A 26,766-nucleotide genomic window follows, 5' to 3' on the forward strand; every position below is an offset into this window, starting at 1 on the left:
GACATTAAACAATATTAATAGAATATGTTTTGGAATAAATATGAAACACCAACGCTGTTAGAACACATTTATATTCTTAATAAAATTACTAACGACATTTAGTTATATATATATATATATATATATATATATATATATATATATATATATATATATATATATATATATATATATATATTGCAATTATATATTGTTGCTCTTTTGTAAGTTTTGACTGCTTTTATTGTCCTTATTTGTAAGTCGCTTTGGATAAATGTAAATGTAATACTACGTTTACATATAATATTATATAGGCTATTATATCAACTAATAGTCAAACAACAGCGATCCTGATTGGCCGCTTGATGTTCTTTGTAGCCAATGAAACTGCACATTACTACCACGCGAAAGACTGTCAAGGTAATATCAGAGATTTGACTTCATGGGGCGAAAAATGAGCTGCCAAAGTTTACACTGGAGTTAAATTTGTGTGGAAATGACAAGAAAGTGACCCAGCCAGTAGCTGTGGTATGAACAAACAGTTTCCAATCGGATTATTTCAGGATTGGACTTCATTTTCGCTGTCATTAAGTTAGTAAGTAAGCTAATGAATGCTGGCTAATTAGCATATTACTCTAGCACGTATAAATCACTTGCTAAAAAGCGTTTTGGTAAGACGTATGTTTTATATATATTTTTGTGTGTGTGTGTGTGTGCAAAGGGTCTAAACCTAAAACAAAATTCAACTTTTCTATAAATTGACGTTGTTGTTTACACTTTAAATAGCTGTAACGCCCATAACAGTAATAAATGTCATCCCTGCTTCAATGACAACATAAACACTGCTTCATATTTAACTGGCATGCTTGTTTTTCCACAGGATTACATAATAAAAGGGTTTGCAAAGGTGTGTTAAGCGCAGCTAAAATAGAAGTTCGTCTGTCAACAATTTACTCACAGAAAAGTTCTGACTTTTGGACACTTTACTTGCTCTCTGTTATTCAAGATTTTTTTTTAAATAACTAAATGCATTCTCCTTAAACTGAGTGACTTTGTCTTTTCAGAAATGGGAGAGAATAAGAATGACGATGGAGATCAGTGCAAGTATCCTGTAAGTATGTTGCATCTCACTGTCTCATCAGTTCATGTACTTTGCGCATCGTTTGTCCACTCCCTGTTTATTAAAAATGTACTGTATGATGTTTGAAGAATGACCGCAAATAAGTTTGGAATGACATGAGGATGAATAAGTAATGACGATAATTTTAGTTTTGGTGAAGAATGTTAGATTAGTGGTTGAGCTGATAGATCCCTTTATTTTTTGCAAGGGGATGTGCTTTTGTGTTTTTGCACATGACAGGAAGCAGCTGAGAGCGCACCGGCCTCTTTGAGTCTCGTTTGAGCTCAACTTTTAAGTCTGAATAAAAAAATAAATATGATTTCAAAGAAATCCCACATGAGCTGTTTTTTTATTGTATTGTATTGTTCTGTGAAACAAATGTAAATAAATTATACAATACAAATAAAAAAAAGGGTGTTTTATTCAGAGGGTTTTTTATTTTCAAACCAAAAAATAGACATAATTGTGAGTGCAGCTGACTGTTTGTGTACTGTGTATTTCCTTAGGCTATTATTGGGAGTGAGATTCGTTCCCGTCTGCAGCAGTTTGTGGAGGAGAGGATGCAGACCACTATGGTACACTGATGTGTTCTCTGATTAAGACCTGTTCACACCAAGAACAATAACTATAACAGTGACTATATTAGCATCCACACTAATGCATGATAATATTCTGTTCTGTATAATAATAAGAACTCATTACATTTATATAGTGCTTTTCTAGGCACTCAAAGTGCTTTACACTGTGGGGGGATTCTCATCATCCACCAACAATTTTTCCCACAGTTTCCAGTGCAAAGGGAACTGCATTTTACTGACTCAAATCAGATGTAACAAGTTACAGAAGTTTAATAATGTTTCCGTTGACCGATAACACCCATTTTAATGAGAAGATTATTTCTTGCAGCATTTTTGCCAGTATTATTTGCTCTGTTACTGAAAGTGTGTTTTGATGAAAGTAAAATCAAAAGTCCAGTAGTAGAGGATGATATTTATCAGTTTTCCTGTAATGTCCGATAATTTCCCTTATCTTACATTTTTGTGACTGTTGTCTCTTCCAGCTGACGGGTGTATTGATCGGAGCCGTGGCGGCTGCGTGTCTGATAGGAATCTCTGTGCTTTTCTTCTACCGCAGATATAAACTGGCGAGTATGTTTCACTTCTGTGCTTAAAATAGATGGTTTAAATCCAAAGAACTGTATACTGGCTTGAGCATCAAGTTGTTTTTACATTGTTGCTCAGTTCCGATACTTGTGGCCATACTGTAAAAAAATGTTGCGGATCAGTAAATTTTTACTGTTCATTTGAAATTTCGTCACTTGATATTTATTTATTTATTTATTTTTTGTGGAAATGGAAACATTTGTAACATTTTAAGTGTCTTTACTGTCACTATTGATTGATTTAATGCAACATTGCCAAAGAAAAGTGTTAATACTTGACCGGCAAACTTTTGAACGGTAGTGAATATCTAGAGTACTGCTATTCATTATACTTTTGCTTGTGTGTGTTTTAAGATCAACAGGCTGGTGTTCCTCGCTATCGATTCAGGAAAAGAGATAAAGTGCTTTTTTATGGCAGGAAAATCATGAGAAAGGTGGGTCACGCTGAAATCCATTTGCTTAGCTGTTTTATTTTGTGATTAATAGTCACATTCACAGCAGTCTATTTGTGCTGAAAGATAAATGGATGAGTGTTCAGACTCGGACTCTGCAGAGACCTGCTTTATAAATACGCATTCATAGGTGTCATTAACTGCCATCAGGTGACACTTTAGTCTTCCTCCACTGGAGGGCAGCATAGAGTGTGCCATGTGGCATATGGCCAATCCTGTATGTGTGGCACCTGTATGACTAACAGCCTGCAATTTTTATTTTCTCTCAATCCTTTGGTTTTTTTATCTTTCAGGTCCAGACCTTGTCCTCGACACCATCCTCCTCTTCGGTGTCTAAGCAGCGCTCTCGGAAGAGGCCTAAAGTTCTTAGTATAGCACGCAGGTTTGTTTAGCTTCTCACACACTTAATTTTTACAGAGCATATGCCATCTTGTTTTATCGCCTTAAGTCAGGAGCTGTCTGATGAGTGCTTTTTGCATAACTCCTCCTATGATGTCATACAGGATCTTGCGGATCAGGAAGGAGCCGCCCACTCTGCAGCCCAAAGAACCCCCTCCCTCTCTCCTGGAGGCAGATCTCACAGAATTTGACGTGCAGAATTCAAACCTGCCCTCAGAGGTGCTCTACATGCTCAAGAACGTCAGGTGGACAACTCTGACCCTGTGGGGTCATATGATCGCAGCTGCACTGCATGGTACTTTATCAGCCTAATTAAATGAATGTTGATCTTTTTCAGGGTACTTGGTCATTTTGAGAAGCCTTTGTTTTTGGAGCTGTGTCGGCACATGGTGTTTGTGGAGCTGCAGGAGGGAGAGGGGCTGTTCAAGCCCGGGGATGATGACGACAGCATTTATGTGGTTCAGGATGGAAGGCTGGAGCTTTGCATTCATGAGATTGTAAGGATGAGCTTTAGAAGTAACCTCTGAAGTACTCCATCATTACAGCATTGGTTTAGAGAATGTCAGTTGACTTGCTCATCAACCTCATGCACATGACTATTTGCCCACTACACTTTATTACAGGTTAACTTATTATTTAATCTTGAGTCAAGGCTACATTTAATCCTAGGTTAAGAAAGGTTTCTCACTTGTTATTTTGAGAGGATAAAGCAAGTTTGGGATCAGTAAGGTTTGTAATGTTTTTTTTAAAGTAGTCTCTTCTGCTCACCCTGACTGCATTTATTTGATCAGAAATACAGAAAAAACAGTACTATTGTGAAATATTATTACAATTTAAAATAATGGTTTTCTATTTTAATATACTTTAAAATATAATTTATTCCTGTGGTGCAAAACTGAGTTTTTATCTTTCGTCTTCGGTGTCACATGATCCTTCAGAAATCATTCTAAAATGCTGATTTAATATAAATATTGGAAACAGTTTTGCAGCTTAATACTTTATGGAACCTGTGATAATTTTTTCATGATTCTTGGATGAGTAAAAATTGTAAAAGAACGGCATTTATTCAAAATATAAATCTTTTATGACAATATACACTACCATTCAGACGTTTGGGAACTTTTATTCAGCAAAAAAAAAAAAATAATAATAAGCATCACATCACGAGTAATGATAATGAAAAATCTGGTTTGTATCACAGAAATAAATGATATTTAAAAGTGTATAAAATAGAAAACCTTTATTTTAAATGGGAATAATATTTCACATTATTACGTGTTTTTTGTTTTGTTTTGTTTTTACTGTATTTTTGGTCACATACATGTATAAAAAATCTTATTTTATCATGTTTAAAATCTTTTGAACTCCACAGCAACTTATTTATGAACAATCCTCATCATTTCCTTGATTAACCTCTGGTTACTTGACTGGGTCTGTCCCTGCAATAAATTCCCTGTAGGTCACTTTGAATAAGAAGCGTCAGCTAAATGGCATATGGGTAATTAAACTGGGTGCCCTTCACTAATGTTATAATATTATCTTTCTGTATGTGTGTCTTTAAGGATGGCACGGAGCCTGTGGTAAAGGACGTGTTGCCCGGGGACAGTGTTCACAGTCTGCTCAGCATTCTAGACATCATTACAGTAAGTTCTCTGTCTACCTTCCTGACGACTTATCCAGCTCCAGTGCACTGTGATTGATTTGGGATCTTTCCTTTCTCTCCAGGGTTATCCTGCTCCCTATAAGACTGTGTTTGCTCGTGCAGCGGTCAGATCTACCATATTGCGTCTACCTGCCTCAGCTTTCCAGTCAGTGTTTGAGAAATACCCAGAGACGCTAGTGAGAGTCATACAGGTACAGAGGGGCTTGACCTCTCGCATGGCTGTCTGCATCAATGTGACCTCTTCTTACTGAACATCTGTTTCAACCACAGAGTAATCTTTCGCCGTATTATACTCCATTTTTTTTATCATGTTATTTTTTTTTCTTCCTAAAAAGGCCCAGTTTTAATGTTCACCAAGGTTTTTATTAAATTATTTCAATAAATACAAATGAAGGTATCACAACATTTACATAATATACAATATGAAAATGACATTTTAATATTATTTAAAGATTACATTATTAAAGGTGTTATTGAATTGGTTGTGCTTTTAACTTTGAGTGTTGGAAAAAGTAATCAAAAAAGCAAATAAATATCCAATATAATATGTAATTATTATATTATATGTAATGTTGATGGTTACTGATACAGTTAAAGTGACTATTTTTGTATGTTTTACATTCTTCATCAGTGGTCTGGCTGTGCGGGGAACATAGTGATGTGAAAAGTTAGAGTATGTCTAAATTGCATTTCAAACATCTTTAGTTACCTAAAAGAGCAAAGAAAATCCTGTTTTTCCCATGATGCATCTCATTTTACTGCATATGCAATGGCATCTTATTTGTGAGACCACAAACAGTTATTAACAGAAATAACTTAAGTAAATTACAAAAATGACAATTTTAACTTGTGGCTTGTTTGTGTCTGTTTAGATAATCATGGTGCGTTTGCAGAGAGTCACTTTCCTGGCACTTCACAACTACCTGGGACTGACAACCGAGCTTTTCAATCAGGTTGGAGAAAGAGTACACACATACATCTCAGCATTATCACTTTTAGGGTCCCACAAACACACACACACACGATCAGTTCTAAAATGTGTGCTTTTGTCACACACACACACACACACTCTGTTTATTTCATGCTACGTTAACCCCCATCGGCATAATCCCTCCTGCACTGGTGCCGTAAAACTCAGCTAGATTGAATAACATGGAACATAGGACCTCGGCTTTCATTTAAAGGACACTGACTTTAACACCCTCTGGGTGGAAAGCTCCCATCAGACATCTCCTCATGTCACAGCACAACCCTACACACACAACGTAACTCTCTCCTCATTGCATGGAGAGGCCAAGGGAGTTGTTTTCCGTTTTGATTTAAGAAGTACTTTTGGCTTGCACTGTGAATTTGAGTGCTCTCCCATCGACTATAAATACAATTTAGTCCCAACTGCAGACGAGATTACGTGACAACACAGCATAAACTGCAGTTCTCACATTTATTATTTGGTGATGTTCTGCTTTTTTCATTCTTTGATGTTTATGATGTTCTGATGAGTTAAAATGTAAAAATGAATAAGGTTCCACAGCATATAAGGATGTTGAAAAGGAAAAAATTATGCCCTGCTTTTTCATATGGATTTGAAAAACCTTTTTAAGTATATTCAGAAAAGTTATGACTTGAGTTTGAGTCAGGCTGTTGTGTGGCTGTAGAAGATTTGGAATATAGTGTCAAAGTAGTTTAAAACAAATTAAATAAACCTTTATGGTACTTTTGGATTAGGAAACAATAGCAGAATTTCTAAAATAAATAAGAAAAAAATGATTAAAAAAATTAATTAACACAAAAAAAATTAAGCATTAATTCAATGACCCACACATCATTGTTATGAGTAATTAGGAGTTTGTGATTTTTAACTTGTTAAAAGTTCTTTATCGAATACATCTTTCCAGATATTGACTTTCTTTAGACCAGGAAAATTGTTTAATGTGCCAGATGCTTGTAAGTGTCTATCTGAAGGTGTGTGTGTGTGTGTGTAGGAGAGACAAGCAGTGCCCCTTCTCGCAGTCAACAGTGTGCTCACTGAGGGGAGTCCCAGCAGAGTCCAACGCAGATCCCACTTTCAGACACAAACAGAAGACGAGCACCTGCAGGGCTCTGGAGAGAACTTGACCGACTCAGGTACACTCAATTCACTAATAAATCCTTTATAAATCCTCCACAAATATTTCTTGAGCACTAAATCTGCATATTAGAATAATAACTGAAAAAGTTGCTTTATCACAGGAATATATTACATTTTAAAATAGTATTTTTTGCAGTAATGTTTAAAGCTGCGGTAGAGAACTTTTGACGCTCTAGCGGTTAATAAACAGAACTGCTTGCGTCTTGCGGAAGAACATCGTAGCCGGAACTACTTCTCTCTGTTTATGTCTATGAAGAATCACAAAGGTACTGGGTTACTCCGCCGCGGTACCCCCGAAGCAATCTAAAATAGTCCGAATATAAACACTTATTATAGGTGCACCCTAGTGATCCAGGACAAGCCAAAAACACGGTTTGGAAAATGGATTCATGGTGTACTCGCTTATTATATAAATTTTTCTACATTTTGAACACAAACAAAGTTACGGACTGCAGCTCTGATTGGTTATTTTTTACCGGGAGCGTTGGAGTTTCTGCAAATGGCAATAGGACCACTGGGAGGAGCCAGAGGAGCTTGATTTTTTTTTCACAGATTATCTGTCTCATATTCTACTGTCAGGACATAATGACAGGTTTAACAAATATGTAAAAAATATTTTTTTTACAAAAGTTCCCTACAGCACCTTTAACAATATTACTGTTTTAATTGTTTTTTTGATCAAGTAAATGTAGTCTTGGTGAGCATAAGAGACATTCAGATACATTGCAATGATCTTACAATCCAGGATGGGGACCCTTTAAATGTTAAAGACTAAGCCTTACCTTCAGTAAAATATTTTTTTTAGCATTTGCTATATTGCCTTTTGTATATGAATATTTTTACTTGTAGTGTTTTTGTCAGATTTTGCTTTCAAGTCAGGAGGAGTTTTTTCCACCGAAAGATTTCCAGAAATTTTGTGCATGGGTGTTTTAAAAGTAATATTAATGTTTTCTCACTTAGATGGAGGGCAAGCTGGTTCATATGAAAACACGTCCACAGCCGTGCGGAGGTCTCGCTCGGTCTCGATGCCTGTAGAGACCACCGGTAACAGATAATCTACCATCTGTCTATCCACTCTTATTCACTCCACACATATATGCTCTTACAGAGAAATGACACCTCTAGTACTAAACTCAACAAACTCGATCTATTTTCTATGTGTTTGTGTGCAGGAGTGGCAGGAAATGACCTGAACATGGCCTACGAACGGGCCCGAGTCACCATAGACGATACTCCATCCAATTCTGTCATTCACAAGGTTTTTTTTCCCCTCCTCCATCTGATCTCTCTCTCTCACCCTGAATATCTCTAGATATTAAAAAAGATCTTGATGTTTTATGTTCTTCAGTCTATTTTGAAGAAGAGCGTGACCATGCAGCATGCTCCGTCCACTGTGATTCACTACATAGACAATGCACCGCACTCTGACGTTCCTCCTAGTAAAGTGGGCGCCATTTTCCAGGCCGCCAAAAAGGATCTGCTGGGGATTATTCCGCTGAAGGTCAAAATACATCTCCATTAGTGGGATATGAGTTCATGGTTTATTTAGGTTTAGATTGATTTATGTGTTTGTGTTGAATATTTTGATTGGTGCTGTGTGTGTCCAGGACCCCAGTTTGCTGGAGGGCAGAGTAACGCTCCATCAAGTTAAAGCTGGATCTGTTGTAGCTCGCCAAGGAGATCAGGTCAGACATTGCGCAGAAAATGCATATGAAATAGCTAAAAAGCCAGTGAGCTGAATGGCTTGACAACTTGCTAACTAAAATAGTGACTGATATGAGATGCTTTTCATTAACCAAATTACATTAAGGATGTATACAAAATCAAGTATTTTAGACAGGGGTGTAATATTGATGCCAAATTTTACATAAGCTTTTGCTTCGAGGGAAGACCAGTGATGCCTAAAAATGCTGTCTTAAAAGGCAGCTCACTAGATTTTGAAACCTGGCCAGTGTGAATGGCTAGGCAGTGTCATTTGAATGGATTTCTAATGTGTTACTCTGTCCAAATGATTTGCTTGACTGTGTGTGGGTGTGTGTCCCTCAGGATGTAAGTGTGCAGTTTGTGATCTCGGGCACGTTGCATGCATACCAGCGGATGATTGACCGAGAGGTGGAGACGTGTCTGTTTGTGGCTCACCCAGGAGAGCTGGTGGGTCAGCTGGCCGTATTGACGGGTGAGCCACTTATCTTCTCCGTACGGGCGCATCGGGACTGCAGCTTCCTGTCCATCTCGAAAACACACTTCTATGAGTAGGTTTTCAGTCCGCACTTCTAATGTTAGTCCAAGTTCTTTTGCCTGACATGCACTAAAATTCTGAAATTTAGTCATAATTTCTTTCTGGCCACAAGTAATAAGTGCTTTATGTGCATGTGATTTTCTTTATAATTGGCTTATTTCTGTGCATGTACAATTAGTATCACCTGCACCAAGACATAGTAGAATAATACAAAATTAGTACGTAACTTTTTAATCCAAATCTAACTTCTTGTTGACATTGGCTGGAATATTATGAACATAAGCATACTCTGGTTGCTGGTTTTAATGGTTCTGCAGCTTACATGTTGATTCGCTCCCATATTAATGTGTGTGTTGTCAGGATCATGCGAGCTGAGCCCACGGTGGTGCTGAATGTGGCTCATACAGTTGTAAGAAGGATGTCATCTTTCGTCAGGCAGATTGATTTTGCCCTTGACTGGATGGCTGTGGAGGCGGGCAGAGCTGTCTACAGGTCCAATTCATTTCCTTACATATTTACTGCTTACATTTTTTCCCCCTCCTTTTTTCACCTTATTTATTTTCTCTCAACCTTCAAACTCTTTATTAGTATAAATAAGTACCATTAGTGTACTGCTTGGCCAAATGTAACCTTTTAATTAGCAGACTATTCATTTTTTTTACCATTTCACCTGCATCCAGTCTCAGAAAGTCTTACAATGAAGGCCAACTCTCCTTGGTTTTTGGAAATTATACAGTAATGTCCACTTTGTTTTCTTTTTTTTTTTCGAAGGAAATTATTTCTTTTAACCAGCAAGGATGCATTAAATTGATCAAAAGACAAAATATTTGTATTTCAAATAAATGATGTCCTTTTTGAACTTTCTATTCATCAAAAAGATGGATCATGTGACATTAAAGACTGAAGTAATGACTGTTAAAAATTCAGCTTTGCCATCACAGGAAGAAGTTACATTTGTATTAATATTTTCCTGTATTTTTAATCAAACTAATTGAGACTTGCTTAATGTTAGGAACTTAAAAAAAAAAAAAAATTACAGACCTCAAACTTTTGAACAGTAGTGTACATTCGATAAGCACCTATAAGTGTGTCATTAGCATGTCCTCATAGTTTTGGCCATGTAATGTATATATTAATATTTAATGTCCTTTATAACTGTTTTTTGGCTGTCCTGAGAGGAGCTTCCAGATGATAAACTCTATTGATATGATCTTTTTCTCTCCTCTTTTCCTATGCCTCCTCAGTAAGAGATTTGGACAGAATACAATCTAATAAACTTGGCGACTTCTTTTTCTCTTCTGCCCTTCTGGCTGAGACAGATAAGCTTCCTCAGCTTTTCATAAATCTGCTATGATAAACGACCTCATCCTTTCTCCCTCTTTTCTCTCTCAGGCAGGGTGATAAGTCTGACAGTACTTTTATAGTGCTCAGCGGCCGCCTGCGTTCCGTCATTATGAAGGAGGATGGGAAAAAGGAGCTGACTGGAGAGTATGGTAGAGGAGATCTCATTGGAGTGGTGAGATTTTCCACATGCACAATATATATAGAAATGGTGTATTGTTGTATATATATGTATATATAGCAAACTTATTCCTGTCTCTATCTTGTTTACCTCCTTTATTACCATTAAAACATGTATTTATATATATATATAGGCAATAAAGTCCTAAAGACCTAGAATGGGTTAGGTGAGATTTACTGTCATTGGTGTATTCAGTGAATTCGTGCCACCTAATCAGGTGTGCATTAGAGAAAACAAACTCTCAGTATCTCCCAGTAACTAGTAGCTCGTCATTCATAACGTTTTATTGTGATTGGGTGATGCCATTTGTGTCTCCGTGGTGACGCCTTATGCTGCTAAGAATACCTGTCCATGTCGATGCCATGGTTACATTGCTCAGAGAACAGTGCTGGTTCATTGTCCATGGACGTGAGTGATGTGAATGAAAGCCTGATTTGATCATCCAAATTTAGTCTCAGTCTACGTCATGGAGTTTGTTTGCTCTTGTATGTGAGCAAAAATATTTTGTCTAAATAACATAAATAGATGTCTAAATTAGGAGCTAAAATTATAATTCTATCATTATTAACCCTGTATGACTTTCTTTTTCTTGAATAACAAATTTCAGCCTGTTACTTGCTGAAAGCAATTGTATGACTTCAGAAGACTTGTAATAATGAAGTCATACAGAGTTATTTTAGTTATTTTTAGTATTATTTATATGCTTTTATTTATTTATTTGTATTTATTATTTATTTATTTGTTTGTTTGTTTCCATTTTTTTTAGTATTTTGTTTACACACACACACACACACACACATATATATTATACATATAATATATATAAATATATATATATATATATATATATATATATATATATATATATATATATATATACATAATTTTTTATAGCTTGAAAAAAAATATATTTCGGCAAGTTTACAAAGCAACATATAAAATTTTTCTTTCATGCTTTTTATTTTATTTTAGATTTATGACACTTACCCAAAAATATTTTAATTAATCAATAACAACAGTGTAGTCATGTGAACCACCCCAATTCTGGGTCAAATGTCTCTTTAATGCAGTCTTTCTATTTTTAAGGGTTTTTCACAACAAATACTTGTTAAAAATTAAAATGTAAAACATATTAAAATTGATTCTTTTCAAGCAAATAATATTTTTTTTTCTGATGTAATTCTACCTAAGCAAGTTTTAAAGTCAATCAATGGATTGTGTTTCCATGCATTTTTGGTGTGTGAATGCAGGTGGAGGCTCTGACCCATCAGAACAGAGCAACAACTGTTCACGCTGTTCGGGATTCAGAACTGGCTAAACTACCTGAAGGCGCTCTCAGTTCCATCAAGAGGAAATTCCCACAGGTATATCAGCCACTCTGCATTTGCTTAATAGCCAGAAACTATAGTGATGAGAGTCTCTTTTGCCTCTCTGTGCCTGTATAATGTCAGTTTTGTTCTCATTTTTGATCTCATTAGGTAGTCACAAGGCTTATTCACCTGCTTGGACAAAAGATACTTCAGCAAGTTAATGGACCTTTGACAGGTGTGTGTGTGTAAATCTATCAGTGTTTCATTTACATTTCCTGCATCAAAGGCCATGGTTTCTATATTCACTAATGCATAACAACTGCATTGTATCTGTATTTTAACATCCAGCTCGCAGTCTAGCTCTTCACACACCTGGTAGTAAATGGGACGTGGGGAACCCTGCCTCAAACCTGTCCACTGTCACTGTGCTCCCGGTATCAGAGGAAGTTCCTCTGACTGCGTTCACCCTGGAACTTCAGCATGCACTCTTAGCTATCGGTGAGGATGCTGTATTTATATAGCTTTTATATGGAAATGATGAGAAGGTTTACAATTTGAGAGGACGTTTAAGTCTAATGTATGTCTTCCAGGCCCCACTCTTCTCTTGACTAGTGACATCATCAAACAGCGCCTCGGCTCTGCTGCATTAGACAGGTACAGCATCAGCGTATCATTGGATAATAGCTTGAAATTTTTATATGGCATCTATCCGAATATGTAGATTCACTGTTAATGCATGCTGATTTTTAGGATGAGTGTGTTCAGCTGCCTGAAAAACAACACCACACTCCTCTTTTTTTTTTTTTTTTTTAAACACTAAAGTAGTCGTTTGATGAGAGCGATCAAAGCAGTTTTGTGATATGTAAATTAACAACACAATTAACCCCATAAATAAACAGTCCACAGTCCTCTAGTAGTCACAAATGTTTCAAAGTCATGGGTTCGTCATGAATATTCATCGTTAAATATGTGTGGGAAAAGAACAAATCACTTTATTTGCAGATACCATGAGATGTAGCTGAAAGTAATCTCTCTCTCTCTCTCTCTCTCTGTATGCCAGTGTGCATGAGTACAGGTTATCGAGTTGGCTGGGTCAGCAGGAAGACATCCACCGCATAGTCCTATATCAGACAGATGTGTCACTCACTCCATGGACTCAGCGCTGCATCAGGCAGGCCGATTGCATCATCATCGTGGGACTGGGAGAGCAGGACCCAGCTGTGGGAGAGGTATGATGGTGTTACAGTATCACAGAGTGAAAAACGCTTTCATGACCTGGTGCTAAATTCACATTCCAAGATTCAGAGCTGTGGCTACTTCCACTGGAAATAGAAGAGTCTTTAATATAAAACTTTTTCCAACTCAAATGAAATGGATTTCAAGGCCTGTAATTCATCATTCGCTTTAGGATGGCAGGTACTTTTATAGGTTGAGCCCAAAAAACATTAAGCCATTTGAACCATAATGCGCTGGCCTAAAAACGGCCCCTACTCTTCTGTACTCTAAGTCACCGCTGAACTGCTCTGATCACAATAATAAACCATGTTGGTGGGACTTCAGTTCAACTGCAGGACTTACTCAGTTCTTTTCCTAGAGAGCAAGAGATTAATCATTTACGTGCACGAGGGAGAGAAGTTTTCGATATCCATGGGTTTCGACAGTCCAGCCTGTGCATTTAAAGTTGGATCAGAGGTCTGGGGTAGAGCAACATCCCTGTTGATCGTGTATGTCCTGCAGGCTTTAAAGGCTACGACCACTATAGCGCTGCTCTTTGAATCAGGGACTCAAAGCTCTGATGTTTTAAACAAGTCAGAAATGGGTAAATTGTATGACATTGAAAAGAATTGAGAGAGGATGTGGATGTTAAATGCCCTTAGAAAGGCCCTTTCCAATCAATAATGTCTCTTTAGAACAAAATAACCTTCTGAAAGAAATTTATATTTCTGGATTAATTCTGTATTCAGTGCGTACCATAAAAAAAGTATTATTATAATGCATTTAGACGGAGTGTTGTCTAGTTTCGAAAGGATGATATTCAGTGCTCTCTTTGTCTCTCAGTTGGAACGTATGTTAGAGGGGAGTGCGGTGAGAGCGCAGAAACAGCTGGTGTTGTTGCACCGTGAGGACGGCCCTCCTCCCAAAGGAACAGCCGAATGGCTCAACATGCGGAGCTGGATCTCCAGGCACCTTCACCTGTCCTGCCCCCACAGGGTCTTCTCCAGGAGGAGCCTGCCAAAATTGGTGCAGCACTCAATATTACATCATGGTTTCACTGAAATGAAATAAATATATAATTTTGAAAGCCATGCAATGGTCTAGCACAGGGTTTATCAGACTTTTTGATGCCACAAACCACACAATATGCTGCAAGAGATTTTATTTATTTTTCCACTTAGCATTCCCTGTGACTGCTACACTGCTAAATTTTAAAGTATACATTTGTTCACATTCTATGTATTTAAGACACTCTTGATATTCCTGTCAAGGTTCCCAGGTTGTTGCTGGTGTGTCCTTGAACTCCATTGACTTGTGTCATGGCAAAACTTAGTCTTGTTCATCATATAGCAAAAAAAGAAACCACAAAGTATAACCAATTATAGACAAATCTTTTAGTAAAAACTTGAAGAAATAAAGCTGCCTTCTTTTTGATCTGCTTCATAGATAGGGTAGGAATAAATAAATTAAATTACATTTTCTAAATTAATTTAATTTATTCCAATTTGTATCATTGGTAACAAAACAATGTTACAAGTAAAATTACATGGTTCTGTGTTAAATTCTTATTAATAAACCCCCAATAGTGGCTATCAATGTGAGTGAGTGTGTGACAAGCTTATAAAGTGTCTTAGCATGTGAGATTGATTTCATGAGCTTATATAACTGGCTCCTGATTTTTTTGGCATAGTGCTGGTCTAAGTTCCTGTGTCTTTTTTGTGTTTTCAGAGAGAAATGTACCAGCGTGTGTTCCAGAAGCCTGCTGATCGCCACTCTGATTTCTCACGTCTGGCCCGTGTTCTTACGGGCAACGCCATTGCGCTGGTGTTGGGGGGTGGAGGAGCCAGGTATTCACTTGTTAAACCTTTTAAAAACCATATATTTAACTATGAAAGTGAAGAAAGACACCTGCTCTATTTGAATGCATTTCCACACTCCCATTCTTGTTAACACTAACCTGGTATTTTCCTTAAGAAGCCCTTCACCACCCCTTCTTAGTCTTTGTTTAACCTCTTGTCTCTGTTGCTCTCTTTCTGTCAATTACATTTTTTTCTGACAGCTTCTGTTTGTCTGTTTTGTCTTTTTCGTGGTTGGCAGACGGTGTTTAAAGGTTGGTTGCTGTTTTCTTCCTTCATTCCTTTGTGTAGTAACATGTGATTTATTCTTTGTACAGTGTTAAATCTTCCCAGTCTCCTTCAGGGTAGAATATCCCTAAAGTGCTATTCAGAAAGAGAACAACACAATGTTCGACTCGTTTCAAGTTGTTGATTTTAAACAAGCCATATTTACTTACTACTTACCTACTCCCTTCATCCCAAGTGGGACATAAGACATCAATGATTTGTTTCCACTTTTGTAACATGCTGTGGCTCACCCCATGTCAGACCCATCCCCTTTAGTTCTGCCATCACTGTACGTCTCCACGTTTTTCTTGTTTTTGTTTACTATCTTTCATATTCCCAACTTCCTTTTGATTTCTTTCATCAGGTGTAGTCATGCTGCCAGTTTGTTGGCTCAGTTGGGCATCATAATTGTTTTGGACAAATAGAACTGAACCAAAGTGAAAAGGTTATGTATTGACTGGCCTTGTATGACCCATCTTCACATCTTCCCTCTTTAAGGGGCTGTTCTCAGGTGGGCGTCATTCGAGCATTGAGTGAGGCGGGAATCCCCATTGATCTGGTGGGCGGCACCTCTATCGGTTCTATGATGGGCGCGCTGTACGCAGAGGAGCGCTGTTACAGCAGGATGAAGATCAGAGCCAGAGAATGGGCGATGGTGAGAGACCAATGAAATGTAAAACACTCAAAAACCTGAGACGAACCTTGTGCTACTTGAAAATGCATCTCAGTGCACACCAAAAAAATATGAATCACACACAATTTTTCTTTCCATCCTATTCCATTTTCTTACCTTTCTTATTCATTTCTATTGTTTTGTTCCTTTTTCCTAATTTCTTTTTTCTTCAATCATATTTTTGCTTTTACGTTTTTCTTTACTTTTCTTTCCTTTTTCCTATTATTTTTCTTTTCCTTTTCCAGTTTTGTTTTAATGCACTTTTTTCATTCACTTTTCTTTGTCCTTTAAATTTTTTTTCATTTCAATTTCCTATTATTTCCTTTCCCTTTTTCTATAATTTTTTTTATTTTCCTTTTAATTTAAATGTTCTTATTCATTTTCATTTCCTTTCCTGTTTCCTATTCTTTTTCTTCCTATTTTCCTATTCTTTTATTGTCCTTTTAATTTTTTTACTCATTTTCTTTTTCCTTTTCCTAATTGTTGTCTTTAGTTTTTTTTTCTAATCCTTTTCTTGTTTCCTTTTAATTTTTCTATTAATTTTCATTCTTTTTTTTATTAATCCAGTCTGTTGCATTATTTTTCTTCCATTTTAAAAGCCACTTAAATCGGACACAAAAAGCTAACTTTTTTCCCCTTTTTTCCTCATCAGGAAATGACATCCGTGTTTAAGAAAATGCTGGACTTGACCTACCCTGTCACTTCTATGTTTTCTGGTGCTTCGTTTAACTCTAGCATTAATGCTGTCTTCAAGGACAAACAGATCGAGGTAGGAAACTTGCTCTTTTTGGCTCAAAGAATCCTACACTGGATCACTATCTGCCATACTCAGCAGTTTAAATGTGTTTGGCTTGTTTTCAGGATCTCTGGATCCCATATTTCAACATCACCACAGATATCACTGCTTCCACGATGAGAGTGCACACTGACGGTCTGTACTGCCACATACTCCACCTGCATTTATGAGCCTCTGCTTAACCAAGATAAATGTCTGATGTCTCCTGTCCCTCCATCACAGGCTCCCTGTGGAGGTATGTGCGTTCCAGCATGTCTCTTTCTGGTTACCTGCCACCACTGTGTGATCCAAAAGATGGACACCTGCTCATGGATGGAGGCTACATCAACAACTTGCCAGGTGTGTAGTAGGACATTAGCTCCCTGCAGTAAAAGCTCTTTAGCTCCTGACAGTCAAATCCCAGTATACCATGACAAACACACTATTTAATAGATGCAAATCTGCTAAAATAGTGTAGCTATTGGCATAAAGTCTGGACAAAGATTATTTAGCTTATTCTGGCCAAGGACCGCCCACTTAGACAGGAAAGATCTGTCTGGGGGAGGGTTCAAAAATAGTAGAAATCCCAATTATAAAACTTTCATGAAACTTTGAGCCATTTTTGTGTGCAATTTGCATCTGACATTCAGTGAATAGACTGTGGGCGGATTTGAGTGCTGTCTATGGCTCAGATCACTGCTATCAGAGTCTATCAGATCTGAAGAATTGGGTAATTTTGGTCTTTTTATAATAACGGTGGTTCATTGTTGCTGAGGTTCTTGTCTTCTCTGCCTGTTTCAGCGGATGTGGCCCGCTCCATGGGTGCCAAGGTGGTTATTGCCATCGATGTGGGCAGCCAAGATGAAACCAACCTCACCAACTACGGGGATGCCCTTTCTGGCTGGTGGCTGCTATGGAAACGGCTCAACCCACTGGCTGAGAAAGTCAAGGTGAGGGAGACATTGGCCAAGTGCAATGTTTACTTAATTAGTTGTGTTCTCTTAGGCAAGCGGTGCAGCATTTGGTGATGCATCATACATCACTATTAACAATATGGACCTTTTTTGCCTGCAAAATGTTGCTCGTATGACCACACCAGTGTCAACTTTTTGTGATTATTAAATGTTGACACACAAGTAAGACTTCCATCATCAAATGAATAAGTGAAAATGGAGAAGAGGTATGTTATTACTTTAAGCTATTGCATTTATGATTTTTACACCACAGATGATAAAACAAAAAATATCCCATTGATTTGCATTAACCTGAGCCATATTTAGTGTTATTAAATAGCATCCACGCAGAACACATTCATGGCAACCACTTTTACATGCATAAGCACTTGAAGTTTCTTCAGGAACTGTTAAAATCTAGATTTGTATTTATTTTTTTAAATAAAGTTTTATTTAAGATTTTGAGACGTGTATGTGGCTGTTTCAGGTGTTGAACATGACTGAGATCCAGGCCCGGCTGGCTTATGTGTGCTCAGTGAGACAGCTTGAATCTGTTAAGAATAGCGAATACTGTGAATACCTCAGACCTCCCATCGACAGATACCGCACACTTGAGTTTGGCAAGTTCGATGAGATTAGCGTGAGTTTTTTTTTCTCCTTTACTTTTTTTTGTATTCTGCACTCTAAATATTAAGTCTTTGTTCTGTGCTTATATTGTTTTTGATTGGCCTCATGTGTTTGTGTGTGCATATAGGAAGTGGGCTACCAGCATGGGAAGACGGTGTTTGACGTGTGGTGCAGGAGTGGCGTGGTGGAAAAGATGATGAAGGACCGACATCAGGAGGAATTCCACAAAACGCAGAGCAACAATGTGAGCCTGGATCACCTGAAAGAGAGACTATCAAGTTCTAATGTGTTTCAAAACAGTACTTCACTTCAATTCATTGTCGTTTCTGCAGTTTGTAACCTGTCCGAATGCTTCCTTCACTGATCTGGCTGAGATCGTCTCACGGATTGAGCCAGTCAAACCAGCTCTTGTGGATGGTAAATCAATGTTAAATCTCATAAGGTTACCTATTAAAAGCACATTTGGCAGTCGTTTTCAGGGATTTTGGCATCAATTCCCAGAATATTGATCTGGTTTTTTTTGCTTCTGCTTAGTTTGATGTAATTTAGTGTGATTTGTGTATTTAGCTAATGGGTCAGAAATGTCTCCTTTCCCACAGATGAATCGGACTATCACACGGACTATGAAGAGGAGAATGCAGAGAGTGCTCTGTCAGACATTGAGCTCTACAACCATTACAGCGAGCACACAGAGGAGGAACTGACCGCAGACACTGTGAGTCTACAGTACACACGCAGACTCAAAGGGACATATCCTACACTTTTGTGGCATTTTATTCTTGTTCGTCATGTCAATTTTTTCTTGCCCCAAAACCGTTCTAATTTAAGTTAGCAAGTTGTGCAGCTGTGGCTTATCTGATTGTACATTTTTCTCATGCAATTTCATTTAGAGCCATATTTAACGTTAGTGATGGTTTCTTAAATCTACATCAAAGTCCTTATTTAGAAAAATAGGAATAAATTACAATAAAAAAAAAATAGAAAAAAAAATATTTTAAATATGAATCATATTTTAATATTACTGTCAAATAATTGTAGCCTTTGTGAGCATTAAAGGCTTGTCTAAAACATTGAAAAAATCGTTCCGACCTCAAACCTTTGAAAGGTCATGTGTGTAGTACATAAAATGAAAAAATAAAATAAAAAGTCCTATAATTCCTAAAAAATAAACTGCCTGATCACATTGATGCTTTTGCCCAGGATGAAGAATTCGAGAGGTCTCACAGGCAGCGTGTGCATTCTGACTTGGAAAACCTAGGACCCGTGTCCTCCAAAACACTACAGACCTCTAGCTCCAACAGTGCTCCATCCATCCACAAAAGAAAAGCATAAGGACTGAAACCCCTCCATCCCGACCACTGACCCAGATATCAGCATGGCAGTGTACAAACACTGGCACGCCAATGATTTGGGGTTCGGCTTTCTGTAAACACTGCAGTCACACCAACTACATCCAGGCCTTGAGGAGCAGAGTATTTTGTGTATTTACACAAGCATTTTTTCCCCTCTCATACAAAGAAATCCAAAGAAAACATCTATTGCTGCAATGGAAGTTTAAGATGGACATGCTGGGTAACATGGCATGAGGTTGAAATAATACCTGGCCTTGCATCTGAGCAGTAACTCAAGACTTTCCCAGAGTTTTCAGGGAAGTTTGATGCTGATTTTGAACTCTTTTGATTCCCAAGCGTTGTCTTCACTCCATCTTGAATTACAGGTCAATCAATAGAGGAGGATATTACACAATTAAGACACTCAGCTACAACATTCTTTACAAACAGTTAGATTGGATTGCATGTTCGGCTGATTCTTTCTTCTGTCAATGAAAGTAGCAGAAAAGAGCCAAGTAATGATTTAGAGTTAAAAAAAAGAAAGTGATACTCAATGTAGAGTTCTCTGTTTATGAGCTCAGATGACCAATGTTGACTTTTTGTTTCATTTAAACATCTCAAAGACTTTGCTGTTTCACACAGATCAGTAACTCCTAGCTCAGGGGTACATGATCTATGGACAGTTGAGTGATCGATGTAAACTAACCAGTGTTGTGTATCATACCGAATGAGTCTGATGAGTTAATCATGCTTCTAGCTGCACATGATCAAACAATACACCTAAGAAAAGTATGCCTATCAATGCAATATTTTTTATATTTCTTGTTTTTGTTGTGAAAATTACTGTATGAAAACTGTAGTGCCTTTTAACATTAATACTAGCCATAAAAGACAATGAGAGTTATGGTAATCGTCAAGAAATAGTCTAACAGTCTAACAACAATGCCAGTATTGATTAATATGTATGTATGAGGAATCATTTGACTTTTGGTTTATGCCGCCATGACTGACTTTAATTTGGAGTTTTGTGGTCGTGCCATTGTTTTTGAATCTTTCGGAACAATCCTTATGCTGTATGCCAATAGTTTTTCTTGCATCTGTTGTAACACTGTCATAAAGCTAAAAAAAAAGGAAAGCACCTATGTTGTCAGCATTGGTTGTTTAGGGTCAGTTAGTTTCCAAAGTTAAAGAAACCTCAGTATGGACATCTGAAAAACCAAATGAGAATATGCAATTGTTTTCAAATCGATGGGAGAATGTAGTGCCATTCTGCAAACGTCTTAAAATGCGGATTCCTAATAAACTGTTTTTTTGTTTTTGTCTCGAGTCCCAGTGTTCAAAGTACTCTGAAGATTTTGAAATATTTGTTTATTTGCATATGTTGCATAATGCAGGACGGCTCACATTTACCCTGTTTGCTGCACTCCAGGAGCCAAGTGTGCCTGGCGGTGATTATGAGAATGAATTATGGGATTCAGCAGTAAGTCCATGGTCTTTCTGCCTAATGGAGTTGCTGCCATCTTCAATCATTGCTCGGTGCCAGCACTGAACAAAACAGCCTCAGCAGGCTGCTGCACGTGAGATGTAATGCACTCAGATATGTAATGAAGACGAAACACTTTTTTAAGTTCCAAATTAGTTTTGAGAAGTGAAAACTAGAAGATAATTAAACATAATGAACAAACGTCTATGCATCACATGCACTGATATGTGCAGCTGTATTGGGTGTAGGGTCAGTCAAGTGTTTTGCTAGTTTGTGGATATTGGAGAACCTGTTTGTATGAATTTACCATATGTATACAGCTGCTTTTTAGCATGTTTTGTTTGAAAGAAACTTTTGACCCTAAGATTTGTGGACATTTTTTATTATTTAAATTTTTTATGCTGCAATGTTTCAGAAAATTAACTTTAAAAAGATTAATTCGACCTTAAAGCCATTTTTATTACTTTGCATCCCCTTCTTTTCTTTGTTTCTGTGTGGGCCCGTTTTCTAGCTCAATATCACCTGTGTCTCCTGTATCTTCATCTTGTCGTTGTCATGGAGAAATGCTTTCTGGAACTGCTGTTTAAAGACGGTATGATTAATTTAATCTTTTCAGATTACGTGTATCTTTGTCACCCGTGGTCCACTTCTCACCAGGTGTGCTGTAGACAAATGGGATTTTAGAATGGACGTCCTGTGTTTTCCAGAATGGCATGAAAATAATGAACTGATTAATGAATGAGCCAAATGCCCACTGCACCTTTTTTTGGGTGAATTTTACATTTGAATGCATGCTAAATTGTTCATCTGCTCTCAGCCATATTTTGTATCTTGTTTAATACACAATAAACATTCGAAATGTTCCTCAAATGCTCATTGTGTTGCGCTAAGTGATCTAAAGAAAACTTTCTACTGACTACAGGGCACTTTAAAAATCCAAGAGGCTTTGTGTCTGTTGGCATGGCCGAGGAGATATTGAGCTTGCAGAAGTGCTAATAAGATAACGAGAGATGGCACAGTTTGGGTGAAAGGTGAGGGATGTGACTGGATGTAGCAGAGATAAGCTATTAAATCTGGTCTTTATTTAAACTGTCAAAACTCTGGGAAGGTTCAGTGCACTGCCGATGACAGTGAATTAATTATGCATTCTTCAGAGAATTAATCATGTTATTTGCGTTCACCTTTTTGAATTATTGTCTGCTATTAATTCAGCCTGAACCACTTAATTTATAGAAAGTAGTGTGTAGTATACTTAATGTGTAATTGCAGTCTCTGTTTTGTTTTTCTTAAAATTTAAGATGGTTTTTAAATTTCAGATTGTATTTTTTTTTAAATCACCCATTATGATGTAATATTTTGTTGTAAATAATTTTTTACAAATTTAATAGCAATTTAGTTTTTTTTTTTTTTTTTTTTTTTTTGCTGCATTGGATATAGTGTTATTTCAAGAAATGCAGATCTCTGATATTTTATGGAATTATAAATATTTTTATTGTTAATGTAATATGTTATATGATATTAAAATAGTGTAATAATTGTTTATATAATAATGTAATATGATATGAAATAATCTATAAAATGTTATTTAAGCATCTAAATCGGTATGATTCTTATTAATTCTGTCTTCCACAAATGACTGCAGAAATGACTCTGCAAAACTGCAGTCCTGGTCACTTCCTGTGTCTTCCACTAGGTGGCGTCGTGTTGCAGTCTGCTGCCCGTCCTCCTATCCGCGATGACTTCCTCATGTGGTGATTAGGAGCAGGTAAAGAAGACGGGTTATTTGCAGTGTTGTTTAGCTTCTGTCAGAATGACGGACGAGGGGCTGCCGTGACCTTTTTGCTCCGCTGAAGCAGACTTATATTTTGCCAGCCTTGTTAATTCATTGTCTTGTTCTCCCGAATAGACACAAACTTCACGCTAATTAATGAGTTAGTGTGGAGAAATATGGGTCATAGCCTCGTAAAAAGTGAGCGGTTAAAGGAATGCTCGCATAAAACTGAAAATTCTGTCATTGTTTTTTTTCCAAACCTGTTTGACTTTTTATTCTGTGGAAAAAAAGCACCATAAACGTATCATAAAAGTGCCTAACAATACTTCAGACTTGGAATATTCCAAGTCTGAAGCTTATGTTTTTTGTTTTTGTTTTTTTTGAGCAACAGACTGATATCCCATTTCTCTTTGCAGTGTTCATGAGAGAAGAGGATAATCTAGTTCACAAAACCTGTCTGAATGATTTGATCACAAGTCCTGGTTTCGAGTTGATTCGGTCAAAACAGGTAAAGCCTGGACTATTTTTAATGAATATAACTTAATTTCTGTCGCATGGATTCAGTAGACATTAAAACTTCTTTCTTTTGTGTGTTTTTAAAAGCTTGACAGACCCAGTCTTTATTCTATTGAAAAGAGTGGCCTATATATTCTTCAGAAATTCACCTTTGTGTTCCACAGAAAAAAATTACATCTGGAACATGAGGGTGAGGGAATACTGACAGTACTATTCCACTTGTGTGTGTGTTTGAATCATAATATTGTTTGATCTAAATGGGAGTTTCAACAGGTTTGGCTGGATCTTGAGAGTGTTTGGCATCAGTTGAAGTAAAGAATGTATAAAACAGAGAACAATGCTGCAATTTTTGACACTTATTAAAAATAAATGTTCACAAACAAGTGGACAGATGTGACGCTTTGCAGTATATTTAACTGTAATTTCCTTTCTGCCACTCTGGTGTGGTGTGATGCTCTCTCTCTCTCATTTGCTCATGTTCCCTCATTCATCTCCTGTCTTTAAAAAGCAATTTGGGTTACAACAGGTAAATGGGTCACTGCGCTGCAGAAGTCGGATCTCCCTCCTGCTCTGACGCACATGTACACTCTCACTCCTGCACTATGATCAGCGGACCACATGGGAGCACATACTCTCTTAGAAACAACCAACCCTCTGGTGTCTGCTGACTTTGAGTAGGCAGTGTGAAAAGAGCTCATGCGATAGCTGGCCGTGGTAAGAACAGACGGATATTTCTGTTAACTAATGACCTCTTATTTCCCCAGATAAAGAGTCTCCACTGTGAGCGCTGAGCTCACTGCACAGCCCATTTACGCAAAACTATTTAGTTTGGTTTTATGCATTCATTTAATACAAACAAGCCATTGTGCTTCATTAGATTTCCTAAGCCATCTTTCAAAGTTAATCTGTCCCTGGTTCCCATTTTACAATATTATCTGGGAAATACGCTGCAGAATGTGGTCTCATAAGATGGCCTGACTTTGTTATGCTTTGTAGATTTTTAGTCCATGACTGTTATATGGAAAGAAGTATCTTATGTTCAACAAGGCTGCATTTCTTTGATCAAAAAATATAGTAAAACATTAATATTATAAAATATTATTATAATTCAGGTTTTCTATTTTAAAATGTAATGTATTTCTGTGATGGCAAAGCTGAGTTTATGAGTCGCATAATCCTCAAAAACTTTCTAAAATGCTGATTTGCTGCTCAATAAATATTTCCTATTATCTGTGTTGAAAACAGTTGTTGCCTAATATTTTTGTGGAAAAGTGATACTTCTAATTTTAAATAATAATAAATGTAATAAAAGTATTAATTTCTTACTAACTGAATAGAAAAGAAAACATTTTTAAGGAAAATGATTAATATAAATGCTTCACATGTACAACCTTAACACTTCAGTCTATAAGGTTCTGGTTTTGCCCGTTGAAATCCAGGGTAAATGCATTATTGCATTCTTGTTTGTTTTAACTGTGAATGTATCAAACATTTTTTGATCTTCTAGGACAGAAGATCTCCTGGTGTTAATTCAGCCCCCAAGCACACTCATTGAGATAAATTAAAAAATATTGGGACATAATTTCGAAACAGCAATTTGCATTTAGGTGAAATTGTGCTGTAAATTTTCTTTTCCCAGTCTTCAGGATTATCAAGGGACTCATTTAATTCTAGAGTCAATGCATCATTAGATGTTTTCATTTAAAGCTTTGACATGAGTGTACATATTTAAATCAATTATAATCAGTGTCAATGTTCTTGTTGCAATTTATAGGTTATACGTTTTTAGGTATTAAATCAATTTAGATTTAGTTTGGAGTGCGTAATGAAATGTGTGGCTAATGTCTGAACTGAGCTTTTTTTTTTTTTGGTAAATGTGTGCAGGTTTTTGCTCAATGTTTAACTGAGCCTTTGTTTCTGCTCATGTTTCAGTTTTCATCCTGTGTTCTCATAAATATTCATCCACAAGGTACCAGTGTTTGTTTACATTTGCACGCCTGTGCCCGTATGCGTTCACCTTGACTCATAACTTTTATTTAAAGTGAACAGACTAGGGAATGAAAATCGCCTTGACCCGAACCCTTCCCTCATTTCGCATCCAATTCTCTCAGCACATCCTTTCGCTCAGATCTTTGTGTCAACACCTGCTGGATCAATGGATGCTGCTCACTACTAAGAGACATGTTTGTCAAACCTGACATGGTTCTGTCATAATGAAACAAATGTTTGTCTGAGCATCCCGACCAGCGACATTGACTCCTGTTTGTATGAGGATAAATTGCGTTGTTTAGGATTAATTGTTTTGTAAAATTACTTCGTTTTAAACATGTTTTTTATTTTACAAGACGTTAGTTGGTCTTGCTGATTACTTGTGGATTATTGTGATGTTTTTAGCAGCTGTTTGAACTCTCCTTTTGACGGCACCCATTCACTGCATAGGATCCATTGGTGAGCAGGGGATTTAATTCTAAGTTCATCCAAATTTCTCTTGAAGAAGAAACAAACTCATGTACATTTTGGATGGCCTGAGGGTGAGTACATTATCAGGAAATTTTCATTTTTTGGGGGAACTACTCCTTTAACTTCCTCGAACAATAGCCTAAATTTTGCAGCAGGACTGTTCCTTATTGATTGTAAGAGGTGATAGAAATGTTTTGGAAACCTTTTTGGAAGCAAATAGTGGTGCAAAAATTATACTTAACATTTTTTTTTTATCACTGATTTGTGTGATCTAATCAAAGAGTTTTCCCCAAAAGCCTCAAGTGTTGTTTGTAAGAATCCTAATCAATCTTCAGAGTAATTAAACTAGTGGCTAATAGACTCTTTTGAACTGCCGCATTGGTTCCACTGTAAATCCAGTTATTTAGAAAGTTCCAGATTAGCTTTCTGCTTGTTGTTGATATCATGGCTTTTCTTCCTCTTTTAGCTACGGTGTCACTGTAGGGCACTCGCACCCCTGATGGGATTTACTGCTGGATTGGACACTTTGTATGCGAAATAGTTTGTTACTAAAATGCTGTTGGGGCCATGCAGAATCTTATTATTAGCTCAGTCTTTCATACAGCCTAACACGCATCCCCTCATTTCTATTCTTATTTTTGCTCTAAAAGTTGCTTGCTCATCTCTATGTAGGTAAATCAGAATGATTCATTATTTGCTGTAAAGTGAGAACTAGTAATAGCTACATAAAGGTTTCTTTTGTACCGGTGGTCCATAGGCATAACCATTTTTTCTTTTGCTTCTTGCCTGCATGGACTCATCTCAAGTGACCTCTTTTACTACTAGGTCTGATTTCAGAACATCTCAATTTATTATTGACCTTTAA

The 26,766-nt window shown here is 37.0% G+C and overlaps 1 protein-coding gene across 1 annotated transcript; it reads left to right on the forward strand.

Annotated features, from left to right (window-relative positions):
• Positions 1 to 391: 391 nt before the first annotated feature.
• Positions 392 to 20,998, forward strand: LOC113064131 (patatin-like phospholipase domain-containing protein 7). Its single transcript, XM_026234717.1, has 36 exons — positions 392 to 574; positions 1,044 to 1,090; positions 1,606 to 1,674; positions 2,160 to 2,247; positions 2,616 to 2,695; positions 3,007 to 3,095; positions 3,217 to 3,357; positions 3,450 to 3,609; positions 4,675 to 4,755; positions 4,838 to 4,966; positions 5,648 to 5,728; positions 6,758 to 6,899; positions 7,864 to 7,947; positions 8,076 to 8,161; positions 8,252 to 8,404; positions 8,511 to 8,588; positions 8,950 to 9,155; positions 9,503 to 9,634; positions 10,535 to 10,658; positions 11,915 to 12,028; positions 12,143 to 12,209; positions 12,323 to 12,472; positions 12,565 to 12,628; positions 13,035 to 13,203; positions 14,033 to 14,215; positions 14,918 to 15,036; positions 15,811 to 15,967; positions 16,638 to 16,754; positions 16,847 to 16,916; positions 17,004 to 17,120; positions 17,562 to 17,710; positions 18,201 to 18,353; positions 18,468 to 18,584; positions 18,673 to 18,757; positions 18,940 to 19,055; positions 19,541 to 20,998. The coding sequence occupies exons 2-36, from the start codon at positions 1,046 to 1,048 to the stop codon at positions 19,670 to 19,672; spliced, it is 4,047 nt and encodes a 1,348-aa protein (XP_026090502.1). The 5' UTR covers positions 392 to 574; positions 1,044 to 1,045; the 3' UTR covers positions 19,673 to 20,998.
• The last annotated feature ends 5,768 nt before the right edge of the window (positions 20,999 to 26,766 follow it).

This window comes from Carassius auratus, chromosome 46 (genome assembly GCF_003368295.1).
Source record: "Carassius auratus strain Wakin chromosome 46, ASM336829v1, whole genome shotgun sequence".
In the NCBI taxonomy this organism is placed as follows: domain Eukaryota; kingdom Metazoa; phylum Chordata; class Actinopteri; order Cypriniformes; family Cyprinidae; genus Carassius; species Carassius auratus.

Coding starts and splice junctions, on each gene's coding strand:
- LOC113064131 (XM_026234717.1), top strand. CDS start 1,046: ATGGGAGAGAATAAGAATGACGATGGAGATCAGTGCAAGTATCCT. Junction 1,091..1,605: donor GAGATCAGTGCAAGTATCCT/GTAAGTATGTTG, acceptor GTATTTCCTTAG/GCTATTATTGGGAGTGAGAT. Junction 3,358..3,449: donor TACATGCTCAAGAACGTCAG/GTGGACAACTCT, acceptor GATCTTTTTCAG/GGTACTTGGTCATTTTGAGA.